The sequence below is a fragment of the Chinchilla lanigera genome, unplaced genomic scaffold, assembly GCF_000276665.1.
Source record: "Chinchilla lanigera isolate Chin_1 unplaced genomic scaffold, ChiLan1.0 scaffold00049, whole genome shotgun sequence".
NCBI classification, from domain to species: domain Eukaryota; kingdom Metazoa; phylum Chordata; class Mammalia; order Rodentia; family Chinchillidae; genus Chinchilla; species Chinchilla lanigera.
In genome coordinates, this window is record NW_004955450.1 from 9,467,422 (window position 1) to 9,486,913 (window position 19,492).

Sequence of the window (19,492 nt, forward strand, 5' to 3'; positions counted from 1 at the left end):
CAGAGGGAAGATGAGGTTTTGGGCCGGTTCTGTGCTGCCCTCTGGTTTGCATCTTGCTGAAGTCCTCAGCCCCCAAGTCCAGGGCCATCTGGTGCCTGATGGGACAGCTGGGGTCGGAGGCGCGCTGTCCTGTCCTGGGGCAGGAGGCAGCATTTGTTGTCTGAGAAGCCTCCCTCCTGCTGGCTTGTGGCTTCCACTCAGTCCTGGCTGGGAGACTCGAGTTTGGCTTCTGGCGGGAGACCCCGCATGGGGCCGGAGCTTGTCCTGCTTACAGAGTTGGTGTCCTGTCTGTCGCCAGCCATCCCATCTCGCTGTGTGCCGGGACACCGGATTCTGCCTCTCCGGGTTGAGCGGCTGTCTGGCACGTGCCAGGACCTGTGCGGTCCAGAGTTGTGGGCGTGAGTTGCAGTGCTGGGGACTGCGAGATAGGTTTTGCTCAGGTTGGAGTCCATGGTGAAGGGGGTGTGAGACCCAGGACCAAAGCAGGGCTCCGAGTGGATGCTGGGCAAGTGCATTCTTTAGTGGCAGAAATTGGAGGAGGAGCTAGAGAGAGCGATGGGAAAAGAACCGCGAGACCACAAGCTTGGGCTCCTTGGCAGTGCCGACGGCAGTGGCGGATGCAGAAAGGGCCCACGGATCTCCTTGACAAGTCTCCTGGGACTCGAGGTTCAGGGGCTTTGTAGGGCAGGGCTGCTGCTTGCTGAGGGGCTGTCACAGACCCTCACGGCTTCCCTGGGGGTGTCAGCCCTTGGCCGCGTGGTGGGGGAAGGGTTCCACGGCCAGTCTGAGCTCTGCAAGGCCGCTCAGGTTAGAGGAGCTTGTCTGGGCTCATTGGCCACACTGGGGACAGATCCCAGGTGATCAGATCCACCTTTCTGGATGGAGTGGGATGGGCTTTATAATCACCGCCCTCTGACTTCTGCCTGGCCCTGCTGCCCGGAGAAACAATGTTTTCCTCCTCTTTTTCACATAGCTAAGGCTTTTATAGCACAAACAACATGCTAGGCTTCATTTCCGTATTAACTGATTTCCTCCTGACAATGACCCTATAAAGTAGGTACTATGAACTTTTTATCTTATAGAGGCTGATACGGAGGCCCAGAGAGATTGTGTAGCTTGCCCCAGGTCACAGGAAATGAGGCGATGGAGCTGGAATTCAAACCCCGAAGCTCCGGGCTCCAAGGTGCAGGCTTCCTCAGAGAGGACAGCAGCTCAGCTGACCCGGCTCACAGAAATGGGAACACAAGGTCCCATCCATGCCAGTGTCCCTGCTGTGCTCACTCTAGGACAGGCCCGATCGCCACGTTTCCACCCAGGGAGTGAAGATGGAAAGTATAGCCCAACATCCTCAGGGTCCCGGGTTCCCTTGCAGGCCTCCGACCACAGTGAGGACTGGGAACCTCAGAGGGAAGCTGGGGGGCCCAGAAAACATCCACCCACCAGGTGCTTGATTTTCTACTCAGATCTGTTCCATCCTGCACATGAACTACTCTTTCTTTTCTCTTTTTCCAGTACTAGGGAGCTCACCCAGGGCTTTCACACTGAACTGCAATCCCCAGCCCTTTTATATCTTTTAATTTTGAAACAGTCTTGCTAAGGCACTTAGTTGCCCAGGCTGGGCTCAAATTTGTGATCCTCCTGCCTCAGCCTCCCAGAGTACTGGGATTACAGATGTGCATCACCACTCCCAGCACATGCTAATGAATTTTACAGCCCAAGCAGTACACAGGTGTAAGGTGGGGCCTCTCCACCTGTCTGGGATGAATCAGCCTTCGTCATAGGGTGATAGGGTAACCTTTCAAAGTCACTTCCCGGCCAGGGTCCTGGAGTACATCTGGAGAGTGAGGCCTGGCCCTGCTCGGCACAGAGAAGTAGCAAGCTGGCTCTGAGCAGCTCCTTTGGAGCCTCTGCTCCCTACACGGACCCCCGCTCTGCAGCTTTTCCACAGCTCTCGCTGCGTGGGCAAACCTTTCACACATCCCCGCCTGGAGGTCTCGATGACCTGCTGGGAACGGGACGGCTCACAGGTCCGTAGTCGCCTGTGGAAAGCGGCTCGTTTCTCGGAGCCAGTGAGGAGCAAGGGGAGCATATGGCCCAGCGGGGGAACAGCTGGCTCTCCGGGAGCGCCCAGCATCTGGGTGAACTTGGAGACGCGCCGTTTTCATGCAGATGTTACACATGTAGCCTCACAGCAGTCAGGTGGCCGAGCATCCCCGGACACCCGGACCAGGGTCACCGCCAGACCTGCCTGCCCTGGCCAGAGCTCATGCCCTGCCAGCCTCCTAGACACCTGCCTCTGTCTCTGCCCAGCAGGGGGGCCTTCCACTTCCTGCAGAAAATATACATGTCATGCCTTCATTGCGGTCTCTTTGGCAGGGCTGGGAGAATCGACTTGAGCGTGCTTAGCGGTTTGGGGCTGTTGTATTTTCTCTGCTCTATGATCCGTGTTAGGTTAAAAGGACCAGAGCCGCATTTCCTTCCCACCAAAGATAACTCAAGCTGGACAGGCTCCCTCCGGGAGAATTAAAGGTGATGAGGGACTTCTGGTCGGCCAGGATCATTAATATCCTTCCCCCGAAGTGGCCCTCGCCATCCCCCCACCCCAGCTGGCAGGGATGATGGATATATTTCGCAGCTCCCTTTCCAGATGATAAGTCTGTGCTGCTGGTTATCGGTGGCCACACAGAGCTCCAGCTGGGGGTGCCCTGTGTCCCTGAAGCTGCACGCTGCGGTGGCTTTTCTTCGCCCTGTTTCATAGCTGAGGAAGCAAAGCACAGAGAGGCCTAGGAACTAGCGGGAGTCCCCCAGCTGGGAGTCGGGAGAGGGTAGGATTCTGTCCAGCTCCAGAGTCAAGGGTCTCTCCTAGAAACTGCCGGCCCCAGGGGAAGCTGCACTCCCACTGCGGTGTCGGCATAGGTGAGCTTTTCAGGACAGAGACAGTACACGGGTTCCTATGTGTCAGCCTTTCAGTGTCTCTCCCACTGACAAGCGGATGTTTCCACTTTGGAGATACCACCCGGGGACTTCCTGCTTTCCAGAAGTTAGCTGTTGAAATGTGGTTTAGGCAAATGATCCTGATGCCCTCTGACCTTTAAGACTCCATCTGGGCCTGGTACGGTATAAGATGGGTCCACTCCTGTCCACGCCTGTCATCCCAGCACTTTGGAAGGCTGAGGTGGGAGCGTCACAGTTTGAGCCCATCCTGGACAACTTAGCAACTTAAGGAGACCCTGTCTCAAAAAATAAGAAGGTCTGGGGATGTAGCTCAGTGCAAAGGCCCTGAGTTCAATCCCCCGTGCCAGGGAGGTGGGGACCCTTGATCTGAAGTCAGCCCTGCCCCCCGTGGTCACCCCACGCCTCCTGTTTCAAAAACGTGCCACTTGGGTCTCCATGCTCTAGAGGGCCTGTGGTCCTTCCATGTCCCTTATTTCCTGGCTGTAGGGTTGGACCCAGCCAGGAGACTCCCCGCTCGGAGCACGGAGCAGACTGGTGCCCTGCTGGCCTCTGCATGGCACTGTTCCCTGTTTTCCGTGCGGCCCCCAAGGCCCAGTTAGGGTCTTAAGTGTGTCTTTGTCTCTGAGGGTGACACGAGGGCATAGGGCTCATGGAGCACTTGGGGTCTGCCAGGAAGGGCTTTGAGGGATCCAAACAGCCTCTTCCAGTACAGGCGGATGGGAGTGCAGCCAGCCTCTGGTGATCCTTTGCTTCCGGGTCCACCAGTGGCCTCTGTCTATCCGCACCCGGCCCTTCCTGCTCCCCACACCAGGGCTCCTGTGTGCTGGCCCAAGTGGGGCACTGGATCGGATCCTTCCCTGCACCCAGATCGGGTTCCCTTCTCAGGGCCAGAGGGTCCCTGATGGTTAGGGGCACTGGGCCACCATTCATACTCGATGTGTGAGCAGCGTCTGACTGAGCAGTTCAGCTTGGAGGCCCTGATACTGTCACAGCCACAGAGATGCTCGTTGGGGCGCAGCTTGATTACCTCTGTTGACAGGGAGCTCATTATCTCTGAAGGGAGCCCAGGTGCATTTGCACTGCTCCAAGTAAAGGAAAAGTGTTTATTTGGGTTCCAGAATAAGCCTCTCTCCCACATAGCAGCCTTTCAGATATCTAAAGAACTATCTCCCTCTCCTTCCCCCCTTGAACAATATTTTCATTTCCAGCCTAAATATCATTTATTGACTTAACAATTGATGTCAAAACATCCCGTATGTACTAAGCTCTGGGCAAGGTGCTGGAGATGCAGGAATTAGGAAACATGTTCCTTCGCAATCTGGCGAAGCATCATCCCCTGTCCTCCTCTGGAATGTAGGAAGGGCTGCAGATCCGGCTTGATCAGGGTGGATGGCAAGGCAGCTCTGCTTCCTGTACTTCAGTGAGTGTGTGAAGCTGGACAGACGACCTCGCCGCGCTGGGGATTGTCGGAGGGTAACACCTGCCCACCTGTTCTCAAGGTTGACTGTGGGCTCCGACTTGAGGGGGGGTTTCCTTGGTTACACCGCATACACGGTGTTACATCCAGTCCCCCAGTGGCATTCGTGTGACAGTAACTACTGTACCTTCTCAGACAGGAAGGCCGTCCCCCAGCACACACACTCAGATGACTTCAGTCTCTGTGCATTGAGTGCTTCCCGTGTTCTGGGCTCAGAGGGGGGGTGGATGTTAGGGGTGCCAAAGACATGGCTTGTCTACTTCTGTGAAGCTGACAGCCTGTTGACGAATAGTCTTTCAACGATTGGCCCCCAAATAGAGATGACTTTTTGTTTTGTTTTTTTTTTTGTTGTTGTTGTTCTGTTTTGTTTTTTGAGACAGGTCTCAGTCTGTAATTCAGGTTGGCCTTGAACTTACTATGTAGCCAGGCTTGCCTCAAACTCAGCAATCCTCCTGCCTCAGCCTCCTGGCTACTGAGATTGCAGATGTGTGCCACTATGCCCAGCTGAGAACAGCATTTTTGAGGGTGCCATGGGAGATAAGGGGTGTGCAAGGCCGGTATCTCAGATCGCTCCGAAGCAGGGGGCTCTGAGAAGGGCTGTCGATGGGGTGACAGCCTTGGGGTGGGAGGGAGCTGCTGGTGGGAGATGGAGGGTGGGGGTGGCCAGAGTGCTGGGGACGAGGACAGGGTGAGCTGGAGGAGGTGGATGGTGCTGGGTCTCATGGGCTTTGGCACTGGCATGTCACCCAGCGTCCCCAGCTGGATCTGGAGCACAGGCTAGAGGTGTAGCGGTGTCATTGTTGCTACAGGTAGCAGTGCTAGCCCTGAGACTGCTGGGTGACTGGGCCTTGATGTGACAGTCACCGCCCCGTGCCTCCCCCAGGAAAGGACTGAGGCTGTGGAGCGACCCACTGACCCCTGGATGAGACTTTACGGGCCATAATCTGGGACCTCCTGCGCCCAGCACGGGGCCCAGCCGCAGCGGGCTTTGTTAGACTGGCTTGCGGTTGGGACGCTGCTGTGACCTTGGCGCGTGACCTCGGGCCGCTTTCTTTCCTCCCAGAGCTGCACATCTGTGTGCAACAGAGGCTGTGCCTGTGAGAGCCGCACAGAGTGCGGTGGGGCGGAGGAGAAACCAAAAGAGGGAGGGATGGTGGGAACGCGAGGTCTTCGCAAAGCCTTGCGAAGCGCAGGGAGTGCTCTGACAGCCCCGCCCGGCCCTCACACGGTCCCCTGCCCTCTTCCCTCCTCTGCTGGCCGAGGCACAGGGCTGCCTTGACCTGCAAGGCTCGTAGCAGGTGCCCGTCCCTCCCCACAGGTGGGGAGCCCAGGCACCAGGCAGCAAGCGAGTTGCCCTGGTAACCGGCTGCCACTCAGCCCAGAAGTGCTGGGGTCAGAATCAGTGCAGGAATCCTGGCTGCTCGTGTGTGTGTGTGTGTGTGTGTGTGTGTGTGTGTGTGTGTGTGTATGGGGGAGGAGCATCGCTGTTCTTCCCAGGTGGATGACGGGGGAGGACCCAGGGCTGGCAGCACGGGGGACCCAGAACCTCGTCTTTGGGGCTAAGCAATCAGCCAGCACCCCCGGGCTCCACACACTGCTGCGCTGTGAGCATGGCCTCTGGCCTAGAAGGGACGGCAGCAGGGCCTCTGTCCTCCGGCACCCAGTGGCTCTAGTGGGGGGCAGACAAATCATCGCAGCGCCTATGACATCAGACTGCAAGGGCCCCATCCCCCGCCCTGCCACCCCGTGCTGCTCAGGCCGAGGACAGCCGAGGGTGGAGCTGAGGCGAAGTGGAAGGGTCTCTTTGAAGAGAAGGCTGAGCTCCTGGGGACGAGGACGTCCCTAACCGCAGCTCAGCGGGACGCACACTTAGCCACACTGCGAGAGCGATGCGGTTTTGATGAGGGCTGACTCCCAGGAGCAGACTGGCAGAGACGGGACTCTCGGTCCCGGGGCTGGGCCATGCCTGGAGAAGGGCGAGCCGTGACGGTGACCTGCCCAGCAGCCTCCCGCTCTGCTTTCTGTTGTTGTTATTAAAGCCCTAAGTCAGCGGTGCTAAGTAGCTCCTGATTTAGCTTCCGCGAGGAGGGAGATTTAGAATCAGCAGGACCATGCACTGCTCCCTGCTGGGGATGCGGCCGGGACAGAGCTCATCGACCTCGTGGCTGTCATCGTGCAAGTTGGGTGGTGGCGGCGACCTCACTGCCTGCCCCAGACAAAGACCGACTTTGCGGAAGGATGCTGATCCAGGGTTGGGCAGTGGCTGTCTCGGCCACGCCCTGCTCACAAGCCGTGGCTGCTGTCCCTGCCGCTGGCCGCCCCTCAGGTCCTGGTAGAGAATCACCTCCCCAAGGCTTGTGCTTCTTTCAGAGGCTCCTGGTCCACCGCTGAAGACAGAGAACCAACCGTGACTAGTGACCCACCGTGCCTGGCTGGGGTAGGACCGTGCTGCGGAGAAGGATCAGTAGCTGCTTAGCTATCGAGGGTGGCCGAGGACGGCTTGCTAAAGCAGGTGATATTTGAAGTGAGACCTGAGAGATGCATCAGCCAGGAGGAGGCAGCGGCAAGGGACCAGCATGTGCAAAGGCCCAGGATTTGTCACCACGCAGGCTCTGAGGAGGACCTTTAGAGAGGAGCTATGACCTCAGCTTGGCTTGGGCAGGTGCTTGGCATATTGCTGCAGAAAGCAGCAGGAGGCTGAGGCAGGAGGATCACCACATGTTTGAAACCAGCTAGGGCTACACAGTGATTTCAAGGCCAGAGTGAACTACACAGCAAACCCGTCTCAAACAAAACAAAGCAACCCCAAAATTAAAAAATAAATAAATAAAACAAAGACAGAGATGCCAAGCCTCGTTCTCCTTTTAGTTACCCATCAGGCATGTGTACCCCCAATGGAGAGACGCTGTTTTTAGCCAGAAGTGCTTTTAAGCCCCTGACCCCCCCAGAAGGAAACACAAATTGAGCTATTAGTAAGCAACAGGTTAAGGACCTGGGGAGTTTGTCCTCTGCGGCGATCCCAGTAGTTTTCTTTAGCTTGTGTTTTGAGCTGCTGTGGCGAGGGCACCCTGGCTCTGGGTTCTCCTCTGGCTTTCGCAGCTGATCCGGCTGGGAGGGTGGGGGAGGGACACAGACCATACTTTCCGTGGGTGGCAGGTCCCGAGTGGGCCCAAGCGTGCACCTGCCCTCAGCCAGATGCTATGCCCCTGAGCTATATCCCCGGCCCTGGTTTTGGTTTCTTAAGACAGGGTGTCACTATGTAGTTCAAGTTGGCCTTGAACTTGCTGTGTAGCCCAGGCTGGCCTCAAACTGATGGCGATCCTCCTGCCTCAGCCTTCTGAGTATTAGGATTACAGTTGCACATCATCACACCCGACTGAGGGACTGTTGTTGGGTGGTTCTTTCAGCTCCCGCATGCTGTGGCTCTGCATGTCAGCTGCAGTCCTTGAGGTCAGCATGTTTGAAGACAGACATGTACGGCCTGTCCTTCAAAACAGTGATGATGGAGTTGGGATCTTGCTGGGAGGGGCCCCCACCCCCTCTTTGCAGCTGCTGTTCTCTGGGGAGCCCTCGCAACCCTGACTCAGGCGGTCTTGTTTATCCAGCTTCGTGGTGGAGGGTGGGGGGCGGCATGAGCCCGCCTGGAGAGTCTGGGTCGTTTGAATGGGCCGCACAGCAATCTGGGTAGAGGCCCCGCGTCTGACCCAGGTCCGCTGACCCGAGGCCCTGGTGCTGATGCATTTCCACCTGCTGGGACCTCCCTGCCTATTCTCCCAGCACCTCCTCCTGGGAGACTCGGACCACAAGGAGAACATGGCCCCTTTGGGGAAGGCAGCTCATAAGGCAGAAGCTGGGGACAGGTTTTCATACCACAGCATTAAAAAAAAACAAAACTGCTCAATAAGCCGCATGTTTTGCTTTCCTTGTCGGTAGTGCGGATCAATTTCCCAAAGAGAAAAAAATCAATCAGTTGGAATGTGTCTTTCTGGGGGAAAAAATAAGTCTGGCATCTGTCAAATGGGAAAAAAAAAAAGGCCCAGGAAAAGATTTTCTTGGGTCGTGTGCGGGCTGGGGTTGCTGACTCAGGCCGCACGTTCCGACATCATTAACAACGCGGGAAGCTGTTGCTCCTCACAGGGACGCAGGAGGCGGTGAAAGCTCCGCCGGGAAACCCGGCTGTGAAGCAAGCGAAGCGGGGTCCGGTCTGGGAACAGCACCGGCGCGGGGAACTTCCCGGCCAGGGCGCTGGAGGGCGCTATAGCGGGAGAGCGGGGCGGAGCCGCTGTGTGGCGGGGGCCTTGGAAGAGACGCCAGGGAGGTCCCGGGGCGCTGGTGCTCGGATGCTGCCATCGGAGGATGGGGGCCCCCCCTCATCCAGACTGGCTCGGAGAGGCCCCAACCCAGGCTGCAGTGCTTGCTGCTGGGTTTTGCTAGCAAGCCCTCGTCTCCTCGCGGGGGAGGCGCCAGCGTTTTGCCAAAGAGCAGTCATTTACTATCCCACCCCGGGGACTTGGGGTCTCACCCTGGCCACACTAGCGCGGCCCACATTGGAGACAGGCGGGTCCTGGACAGCGGGGCGGGGAAGGACCCTTTGCAGAGTCGGACGCCTTCAGTCAACAAGTTTTTTGTTTTTATTTTCATTAGCCCGTGTTTACAGTATGTGATGATCACATTCCTGGGGGGAGGTGGTGCAGGGACTCAGACACATTAATTCTCTCTGTGTCCCTTTCTCCTCCCTTCCCCCCAGCTCTTGGTCCCATCCTCATTTGCGGATCTAGCTCCTTGTTTCCTATTACCTATCTTTTATTTTGCACTTTAATTTATTCCGACGTTGGGTTTCTCACGCAAGAGAAACCGCATGACGTGTAAGCGCGTGGGTCTGATTTATTTCACTCCACACTGTGGTTTCGAGGTGCATCCATTTTCCTACAAGTGACTCAAGGTTGTCCTTCTTTACGGCAGAGTAGTACTCCATTGTAAGTACCACGTCTTCCTGATCCATTCATCTGTGGATGGAGTAGAGGCCCCTTCCAAGATTAGCTTTAGGAGTTGTGCTGCTGTGCACATGGGTGTGCATGTGTGACTGTGAAATGACTTTGACTCTTTTGGGAAGATACCTAGAAAGAAGCAGCTGGGTTGAACGGAATTTCTATTCAATCCACAAATGTGTGCGGAGCTCCTGTCATGTGCGCGGCACCACAGTAGGTCCAGGGACATGAAGGGGACTAGAGAGGCCCATTCCTTGCCTTCTGGGGGTTTATGGAGGTTGGAGAAGCAGCTCGGAGTTGGTGCTATGGGAACAGGGAGGGGAGCTCACCCAGCAGGGGCAGGGGAGGGTGGGCAGTGCAATCAGGGGCAGCTTCCTGGGGGAGGTGGCGTTCAGGCTAATGTGGCAGATAAACGTGAGCAGGGGCACGGGTGGAGGAGCCCAGTGCAGGGAGGGAAGACTCACTCCCGATGTGAAAGCATTCAGTAGCCACAGGGAGAGGACGGTGCGGCTGGCCAGGCTGGAGAAGAGAGAAGGAAGGCGCAGTAAAGGCGCCTGTTCCCTGAGAGGTGAAGGTCCCTGCTTCAGTGGTTTGGGGGGTCAGGTGTCACCTTCTCCGTGGTGCCCTTGCATGTCTGCCGTCCCCCAGCATATGGAAGGATTGCCCACCCCCTCTTGGGCACCCCCCTCACCCCATGCAGTCTTGGTGCTGTGTCCTTTCCTGGTGACACGTTCTCAGTACCACAAACACAGGGTCTGTGGCGCATCTGCCTGTGGTATTCCAGTGTCTGGTGCAGTGTCTGCACACAGTAGGTGCTTCTTAAATGCTTTTAGAGTGAGTGAGTGCTCAGAGGCAGGGCAATGGAACAGATAACTTTGAAAAAAATGATTGTTAGTTGGGTATGATGGTGCAGCCTGTGATCCCAGCACTTGGGAGGCTGAGGCAGGAGGATCGTCATGAGCTTGAGGCCAGCCTGGGTTACATAGTGCAAGGCCAGCCTGAGCTACGTAGCAAGAACCCCAAACAAAAAACAAAAAAAAATTGCTATGTTCTCAGTGCCAGGCACCCTTCTAAGCAGTTTGATGTATGCATGATTTAATTTTCCAACACACTGAGGTGTTAGGAAACCATCTCCCTATTCCACAGGTGGGAACACTGAGGCCCAGGGAAGTTCAGTACAGTAACTTGTCCAAGGCCACACAGCGGGGGAGTGGCTGGAACCTGAACCAGACTGCCTGGCTCCCAAGTCGGTTTGATTTCCTCGCTGTCCTTGCATGGCCCCGAGCATGGCCCTTGTCCCCCTGTGCACGGCTCCCTGCTGGGGCTTGAGGGTGCCCTTCTCCCTGCGGCGCCAGGCCCTGCCTTTGCCTGGTCCTTCTGTACTTTGGACCCAGCCCATGGGAGGTGCTCAATAAACACCGAGAGAAAGCATGTGCACGCATGTGTGTGTATGTGTGAGGAGTGTACCTGTGTGTGTTTGTACACAGGTTCCTCCAACCCCACCCCAGCTTGCCTTTCCCCTGGAGGCCTCTCTGTGAGGCTGGGCTTGGTGCTCGTCATCCACCAGAGCCGGGCTCCTTGTCCTTCCCTGCACCCTATGCCCGTCCACCCCTCCCTCGGTCCCGGGGCCCCTGTCCTCCCTTACCGCCTCGAGAGAGTGAATCCTTACCAGGCCTCGTTCAGGCCTCTCTGTTCTCCTCTGAGCCTAAGCAGTCTCCAGGGCTGTGAAGCCCAGGGCTTCTGCGCAGTCCTAGGAAGAATATTAGTAACACTAGCAAAGAACAAAAGCAGGGGCACCAGTGAGACTAACCTGTAGTTCTCAGTGCTTTACACAATCTACTTGCTATTGGCGATAATGCTGCACTTCAGCGCCCACTTTACAGATGAGGAAACTGAGGCCCAGAGAAGTTGCTCAAGGTCATGGAGCTAATCAGTGGCAGAGCTGATCAGGGGCCCAGGGGTGCTGCGTCACTGCAGGACACCATGAAAGTAAGGATGGTGGCTCTGGGCCCCTGCAACAGATGTCACCTGCAGGCCTCGGGGCCCCAGGCCAGGGAAGCAGTGGGCTCCTAGAGTCCTTCCGGCTGTCGGGCCTTCCGTGAAGTCCTGCTTTCCTGGGGTTCACTCTTGGAGGCTTGGAGCCAGGTGTGGCCACAGCCATTTAAGCCAACTCTACATGTGCGCAGAGGAAGGGTGGCTCTTTTGGCTCTTCCTCGCTATGGGGGCGAGGGCTTGATTATAAAGGATCGAGTGATGAACGTTGGAGGAATTGTTTAGAATTCCCCTGCATGCACGCATACATGTACACACACGCACACATGCACACAGCTGGACAGGCTGTGACCTTGAGTGTGGCAGTCACTCTTGCTATGTGTCCCCTCAGAACTGGCACTTGCGCCCACTGGGATGTAGGTCACTTCACTTCCAAGCCGCATCCAGTGACAGCGTGATCTGAGGCTGCTGCCAATGACAGTAGTGGCCATCTGCTCAGTGCTCCCCGGGGGACGGGGGAAGTGGGGTGCAGGGGACCCGCTCTGGAAGCCACATGCTGAGGAATTCTGGAAGTTCTTGCCCTTCCCCAATCCTTATGCCTTTTTTTGCCCACTCTGGGTCCCAGGCTGGCTGTCCAGGGAGCATGGAAGTTGTCTTTATTTATCTTGACCTTTTCTTGTGAGTAATTTTTATAGTTCCATTAACTAGCGAGACCATTTGCGAACCGCCAGGCAAAATATATTACCATGCGCACCTCAGGGATTTGTGGGTCGCCTGGGTGGAATGCTAATAGTGCGGAGAACTGACTCAGAGGGCCCCCCACAAGCGGGGCCAGCCAGGGAGGGGCCGGTGTGGCCCGGGCAGTGTGCAGAGGAGACCCCAAGCCTGGCTCGCATACCTTTGCTCAACCCTGCCTGGGCAAGCGCAACCTGCCCCGGGAGAGACGGCATAGCTCCACCTGCATCTCAGGACATGCTGTCCCCGCGCCAGCCTGCGCTTGTGCACACGCGGCTGGAATCATTCGGTCAGAAGCCCGGCAGTAGTGGCAGCCGTCAAGCCGGAGGGTGCAGTTGATTCATGAGCTCCAGCCTCTTCTTTGAGATGGAGAAACTGAGGCTGAGGAGGAAGGGGCCGCGTCCTCACAGCGGTGACCCCGCGCCGCAGTGTCGAGGCAGCGTGTGGTAAGAGTGTGCTATCTGGCAGCACACCTGTGGGGTCCGTTCTTGGCGTGGTGTTGGCTCATCTGGCGAGAAACAGATGCAGGTTGAGGGTCACCGAGCAGAGGTGAATACTAAAACGATCGTTTGCAATAGTGTGGGAAGCAGAAAGCATTCAGAAATGGTGTAGCACTGAGGGCTAGCAACTGGGGCAGCCTCTGCCTTCCCTAGGTCAGAGGAAACCCCCACGGACCTTTAGCTTGAGGGGAGAGGACCAGCCAGTCCAGCCTCGCCTCCTGCCCACCCGCTCACCCACCCCCCTCCTGCTGTTACTTCCCATTGGCCAAACCCATTCAGAAGTCAGAGGGCGAGGAAGGCTGTTGATGCCACCCATGGAGGTCACTTCCTGGGCACAGGGACAGCAGCGGAGGTGTGGAGCTGGTCTAGAGGGATGAGTGGAGGAGATCTAGTACCAGGCACTCGCGGGCGTGAGCCCCAGTTCTTGTCCGCTTTTACAGACAGCACGGAGCCAGGGTATACTTATGGTCATATACATTCGTGGGAAAGGGCAATCGAGAAAAAAATCTGAGTCTAGCATGGTGACACATGTCTGTAATCACTGTGGGAGGCTGAGTCAGGGGGATCACAATTTGGGGTCCAGCCTGGGCAACTTAGTGAGAATCTGTCTCAACAAATTTTTTTTTGAAAGAACTAGCAGTGTATCTCAGTGCCAATGTCCAGTACTGCAAAAAAGAAAGAAAAGAAAAACCCAACCTTTAGAAAGCCTACCGGGAGGGGCTGAGGATATAGCTCAGTGGCACAAGCACCTGCCTGGTAAGTGCAAGGTCCTGAGTTCGAATCTCAGTACAAAAAAAAAACCCCAAACCAAAAATCCTACTGTGGAAGAGGGGTGTGGACCCAGCACAGGGTCTTGCTGGCTCTGTGGGCCTGCACCAGTTATCTCAGCCTTTCTGTGGCCATTTCCCAACTGTATGCAGGAAGTCACGATGCTGACCTCTGGGACTACAGAGGACAGTGGACGCTCAGCCCCTGCTAGAAAAGCGGGGGAAGTCTCACGCGATTCCCTTTTTTCCACTCACAAGACTGCTGGTGTCCACCTGAACAAGGCCGTCGACTGCAGCCTGAGTGTTCATGGGATCATCTCTGTTGCTCGTCCCCAGTGCCCAGGGGAAAGAGGGACGGAAACAGAGTGCTGAGTCTGCATGGTGGCTGCACTGGGGTTCCGCTGCCTGGCCGGCTGCCCCTCGGTCCCCAGGGCGGACTCAAAGCTCTCTAAGCGCCTCTGGGACCATCATAGTAGGGAGTGAGTACCTGATAGAGGAATAAAAGGAAGAGACCTCAGTGTCCCACAGCCAGGTTTCCTTCATCCGGGAACTCTGTACAGAGTGAGAGCGCCTGAAGTAGCTGCTCCGCCACCAGCCCCTGGAGGAGACTCCACTCTGTCCTTGGAGTGCAGAAGCAGCTATGCACAGTTTGTTAATGATGGGCGTGGCTGTGTGCCGATAAAACTTTATTTACAAAGACAGGCAGCCTGCAACTTTGGGCAGAGAGTCCTAGATTGCCAACCTGCCCTGCAGACTTGGAGCTCCTCTGTCCTCTGCTTGTGTGTCGTAGGACTGACTGCTCTCTACCTGGAGAAGCAGCTCCTGGGGCTGCTGAGAACTCATGTCCGGGTCTCCTGGCCCTAACCCAGTGCCGCTGCCAGAGGAGTGACGTCTGGTCCCTGGGATGTCAGGAGGAAGGTTTCCAGGCCTCATGGAGGAGATGGGGTTTAGGGGCCGGGAGGGACGAGAGCAGCGGGGTGGCAGGTCAGGTGGGTCCTACAGGTGGGCAGGGCGTGGTGATTCTTGCTGCAGGGGACCTCAGATCTCATCCGGTGGTGGAGTTCTGATCTTCAGGAGGGTGGGTGGCTCAGCCCATGCCTGGGCGTGTTCTGTCCCCTGCCGTGCCTACCCTGGTCCGCAGGCCGAGAAACAGCGCAGGCCAGGAGACAACTCCAGAGATGAGGGGCGAGGCGCTTGTGTGTGACAGGCAGAGCTCTGGGAAGACAAGCACCCCCCTCACCTGGGCTGCGGTGGGGTCTGCGGGGGCAGCCGAGTGTGGGACCCGCAGACCTTGAGCACCTACTGTGTCCTGGCAGCATGAGGGCTTTAACAAGCTGGGTAGGAAGCAGTCTGCGTCCCCCAGGGGATGGAAGTGGGGACAGCAGACTCCCTCAAGGCATGCTGGGATGGCCATAGATGGAGGCCCCGGCATGTGTGTGAGAGCCCAAGGCCTCAGTGGCGGGGCTACCGCCTTGGCTGCTGTGTCCTGGGGTCCCAGAGGGCTGCCCCAGCTCCAGGGAGCGTCCTGGTTCTCATGCTCTTTGCGCCCCAGGCCACTCTCCCTGCAGCGCCCCCTCCACCCCTGTTCAAATACAAAGTGGCCCAACTGCCAGACAGCGCCATTCCCTGTCAGTATTTCAGGCTTCACAAGGCACTGTCCAAACAACCCCACGAAGTATAAATGGATTGAGGCTTTCACAAGCAAACAGCGCAGGTATCACACCAGGACAGTGAGCAGAGGGGACAGCAGGGTCAGGAGGGACCCCCACATCCCTGGAGGCAGGCCTAGGGTTTTGGGGTGAGCCCTGCACACGTGGGCGTCTGTGCCTCCAGTCTGAAGGAAGGTGCCCCACGGACTGTCCCCCAGGGGACTTTGGGAGGGACCAGGAGAAAAGGCAGTGGAGCGGGGTGCTTGCTCAGAGCCCTTGACCTTAGGGAGAGGCCCGTGGTCCGTTCTCGGGTCACAGAGGGACAGCAGACAGGACGCAGGTGCCTGTCCTTCCCAGACCTCACTCTCTGCTCCTTCCAGCTGGCCCAGCAGGCTCTCGGTGTGCTGAAGCAGGGTCGTCAGCCCTTGCTGAGCCTGCTGGGGCACCCACAGCACCCCACGCTGGTCCCTCTGTACCGACGCCCCCTGAGCCACATGGGCCAGGAGTGGGGACACAGCCTGCACATGCAAAGGCCCGGATGTTGGCCCCCTTGCCTCCCTCCGCCGTCAGAGGCCTCTGTCTCTAGGAGCTTCTTCCTGAGCTCCTTCCTCCCTGGCCGAGAGGCCACACACTGTCCTGAGGACACAGGTACACGGCCTCCGTTTCTCCGTTCTGAGGTTTCTCCCAGCCCTGGTGCTTTTGGCAGCTACCCGATTTGGGGCCTGCTCTCGCCCCCTTTGTGGTGACAGAGGTCCCTGTAGTCTGACAGCAGTTGGAGGCAGCCCCGGGCTAAGCTGACAAGCGTCACGCAAACAGGCCCAGCTGTGGAGCGAGCGGGGACTGCAGCAGCCCATGGGGCAGGGACAGGGGACAGGGCAGGGCCATCTGCCAAGGCCAGGGCTGGGAGCTGGCCAGGCCGAGTGTCTGGCGTCAGTGGTGAGCCAGGGGGTCCAGCCTGGTTCCCCTGGGGGAAAGGGGCAGCCGTTCTCCAGGACTGGAAGCCATCTGTGGGTGGGCCCTCAGCCCAAACCATCGCCCTCCTGAAAGCCACTGTGAGGATGAGTTCTCCCGTGCCAGGCTGACTCAGACCGCTGGGGGCCTGGGACACCACATGCTGCTGGGCCTGCCTTGCTGGGCACCTGGACAGAGCTAGGGCGACGGCTGTAGAGCAAGCATCTGTTTGGGAGGAGCAGAGGACCTGTCTAACCTGGCAGTGCCCTCCGGGGGGCATTCAGACCAGGCAGCCCCTCAAAACACACTACGGAGGCCCCTTACTCCCCGGCCCAGGTCAAGACAGCAGGAGAAGGTCTTCGGGTGCTTTCCTGCCAAAGCCCTCATCTGGATCCCCAAGAGCTGGGTGGGGTGAAGGCAGCTGCTGATTCCTCAAGCCTTCGACTTGGGTGGGGGCGACGGGGTCTCTAATCCGCCCCTGATGGATGAGATAGGCAGATCTTTCGGGAGCAAAGGATGACCTTGAGAAAAATGTGAATTCTGTCAAAAGATGAGCGAAATAATCTCCCTCCCTCACGCTGCTGTCAATAAACCTCCTTGGCGGCGGCGCTGGGAAAGTTTGCTGGCTGCGGAGCCTCCTGGCTCCGAGGCTGTAGCATTTGACTCCGTGATAAGAAATTGCCAGGCGCATTCTAATTACAATTATCATCATCGTGGATGTCTCTCTTAATTACTTGCTTATAATTAGCTGTTGCTTTTTCCTCAGCATTTGTATACTTTGCAGATTTGCTGACATTTGAGAGCCCCAAAATAGGGACATTTGGGGAGGGGAGCAGAAAGGCGGGGGCAAGGTACCTGCTCTTGTGGGGAGCCCGGGACATTTCCGGGCCTTTGAAGGAAGTGACTGGGACAAGAAAAGGTGCAAAAAGGGACAGGTGACGTCCTGCGGGGAGAGGGCAGGAGGAGGGGACTGTGCATGCCGGCTGGCCTGCCAAGGGTCTCCAGAGGTCCCGCCCTGGGGAGAAAGTTCTTTAAAAACCAGCAAGCCCGTCGTTTCCGGGGCTTGAGTTTCACTTTGGGAAGGGAGGCGGGAACAAAGAGCACTGTTGTCAGATCCATTTCAGAGTTAATTAAACAATACAGAGTTTGACTTCCCTCCAGCCAGGAATACGTCCCGAGTGTCCCTGGCACCAGGGAATGGTGGCAGAGCCAGTGGCGCTCCTTGCCCGGATGGCTGGCCTCACTGAGCTCTCCCTTCCTTTCCCGCAGCCCTGTGTACGGAGGAGTGTGTGCACGGCCGCTGTGTGTCCCCCGACACCTGCCACTGCGAGCCTGGCTGGGGAGGCCCTGACTGCTCCAGCGGTGAGTCTGGGGCCTTGGCACGGGCGGGGGCTGTGGCACGCGTGTGCTGACAGCTGTGTTGGGCGGGGGTGACGCAGGATGGGCGGGCCGAGCCTGGGGGAGTGGGGGCCTGCGGTGCTGGGTGATGGCACGCTTGGGGGCGGGGCTCTAGCGGGGGTATGGGTGGTGGCTCCGGGCATCTGTGGGTCTGTGTGTATTCCATGTAGAGGGAACTGGGGGTCGTCTGTATGACGTTGGCTGTTGCTGGAACACCTCCAGATGTGGTCTTTGAGGGTGGATGTGAATTTGAGATGCCACCCAAGTGCAGACCCAGGAGGCCACCATGGAGTAGGCCTGGTCCTCAGCTTCATTTGTAGGTGTAGGCGGCCTGGTTGTGAGACTGGGAATCCTCCGCCCAGAAACCATCCCCTCTAGCTCGTTTCTTCCAAGTACTTGCAGGGGAAACTCAGCCAGTCGGCGGATACTTCAGGTCACAGACATAGCGGATTTTCAGCGAGGCCTTGGCCAGTGTTGAAGCCCAGGTTTCTTCCTGCTTTGGCTGGGGCGGAGTCTCTTTATGGGACCTGGCTTGTAGCATAGCCAGGCCGATCCCTGGGGTTCCAAGCCTCATTATGCAGCTACCTCGGGGGCCCCTCCATGTCCCTTACCCCATCCTGACTCAGGGCCCATGCAGATTTGGGGAGGACCATGCTGGATCCACGTTGGCCTCATGTGTGGCTTTTGTGCTCTCTCGCTGTCCCTGCTGGGGTGGAAGCATCTAGTTTTGGTTCTTTTTTCCAAAGTCCCCTAGTGGAGCCTCCCTGTCGGTCCAGCCTATGAGAAGCTACCAGCCAAAGCAGCTGGAACTGTGGCCATGAGGTTTTGTTCAGAGCCCTGGTGATTACCTTGGCTCAGGAGTCCAGGGTCAGCTTGGGGCACCCAAGAGAGACTCTGATGCGTTGGGGCCCCTGATGGCCGTGGTGGTCTCCTCCTTCTGCCTGTCCCACTGCGTTGAGGTGGGCGTGAGCTAAGCAAGAGGCCAGACAAGGAGCCGTGTGTCTTCGGGGCTCAAAGGGGAGACTTCCCGTGCACTTGACCGGCAGGAGACGTGCTGGTTGGGTACAACGTCTGAGCTTCCTCCTGGCTGTGCTTTGCTTTGTATAACTTCACTTACACCGTGTCCTTGCTCATATCTTTGCTAAAGACATATTGACTTGGATCGGGTGGACCCTACTGGGAAGGGTCTGCCCCCGAGTCCAGGGCTGGAGCCACCTGTTGGAGGGGACACATGGCCCTGCGTGCGTGTGACTCCCCGTTGGGGCCACGGTGTGGGGTGGCCACTGTTCCCAGGATGGTCCTGGGCCGTGGGCAGACACTGTCTCCTCAGGTGGGAGAGGCGGAGAGATGGCAGCACTTGGGGGCCAGGACACGGTCCTTCAGGGTAGGTCTTTCCGCCAGAGTGAGTCTGCCAAACGCACAGGTAACGGTCTTGTTACTTGGGGCAGAGTGAACCCCCGATACGGGCATCAGGCTTGGTGCGGAGCGGCCCCCAAGTGACTTCCTTTCCATTGAATGCACTGTAGAGGCTGAAGCACCACCGCTCTCAGGTCTACCTGAAGTCGGGTACCGAGGAACTCATCAGAAGTCCTGAGAGATGGCTTCCAACCCAGTTTGGAGGCACTATAGCACTGAACTGAGGGAATTTCAAGATTTCTACTTTCATGATCATTCAGAACACTGAATGTTTAAAGGCCCTGCTGAGAGCTTTCCACCTTCTGCTTGGATCACCTCCAGTGACAGGGAACTCACTACCTCCTGTGCAAGCATCTTCTGACTATTAGAAAATTTTCTCTTCCATCCAGTGGAAGTCTATGCATTGCTTCTACCGCTTGTTTCTTGCCTGTGATAAAGGCTGGGGCAGGGTGGTGGGTCATCTAGGACTTCTCCCGAGGAGCCCGGTGGACTGCAGCCACACAGCAGACACCAGGGCTGCATCTGTGAGCCAGCCCCTCAGGTGCAGCAGGCAGCCACCCGGCCCCTCCCCGGCTTTTCTTCTGCCAGCCCCTCCATTTCTCCTGTGACATCTGGGCTGGCATCCTCTCCCTCAGCTCACGGCCTTTATTCTCCTTAAATGATT

At 57.4% G+C, this 19,492-nt stretch overlaps 1 protein-coding gene across 4 annotated transcripts in view; it reads left to right on the forward strand.

Moving 5' to 3' along the window:
- Megf11 (multiple EGF-like-domains 11) overlaps positions 1-19,492 on the forward strand; it is a 279,614-nt gene that overhangs the window by 112,288 nt on the left and 147,834 nt on the right. For all 4 annotated transcript variants that reach the window (XM_005393705.2, XM_013519007.1, XM_013519005.1 and 1 more), the window contains exon 5: positions 17,284-17,376. In XM_005393705.2, the coding sequence (XP_005393762.1) occupies positions 17,284-17,376 (93 nt within the window). The remainder of the gene's footprint in view (positions 1-17,283; positions 17,377-19,492) is intronic.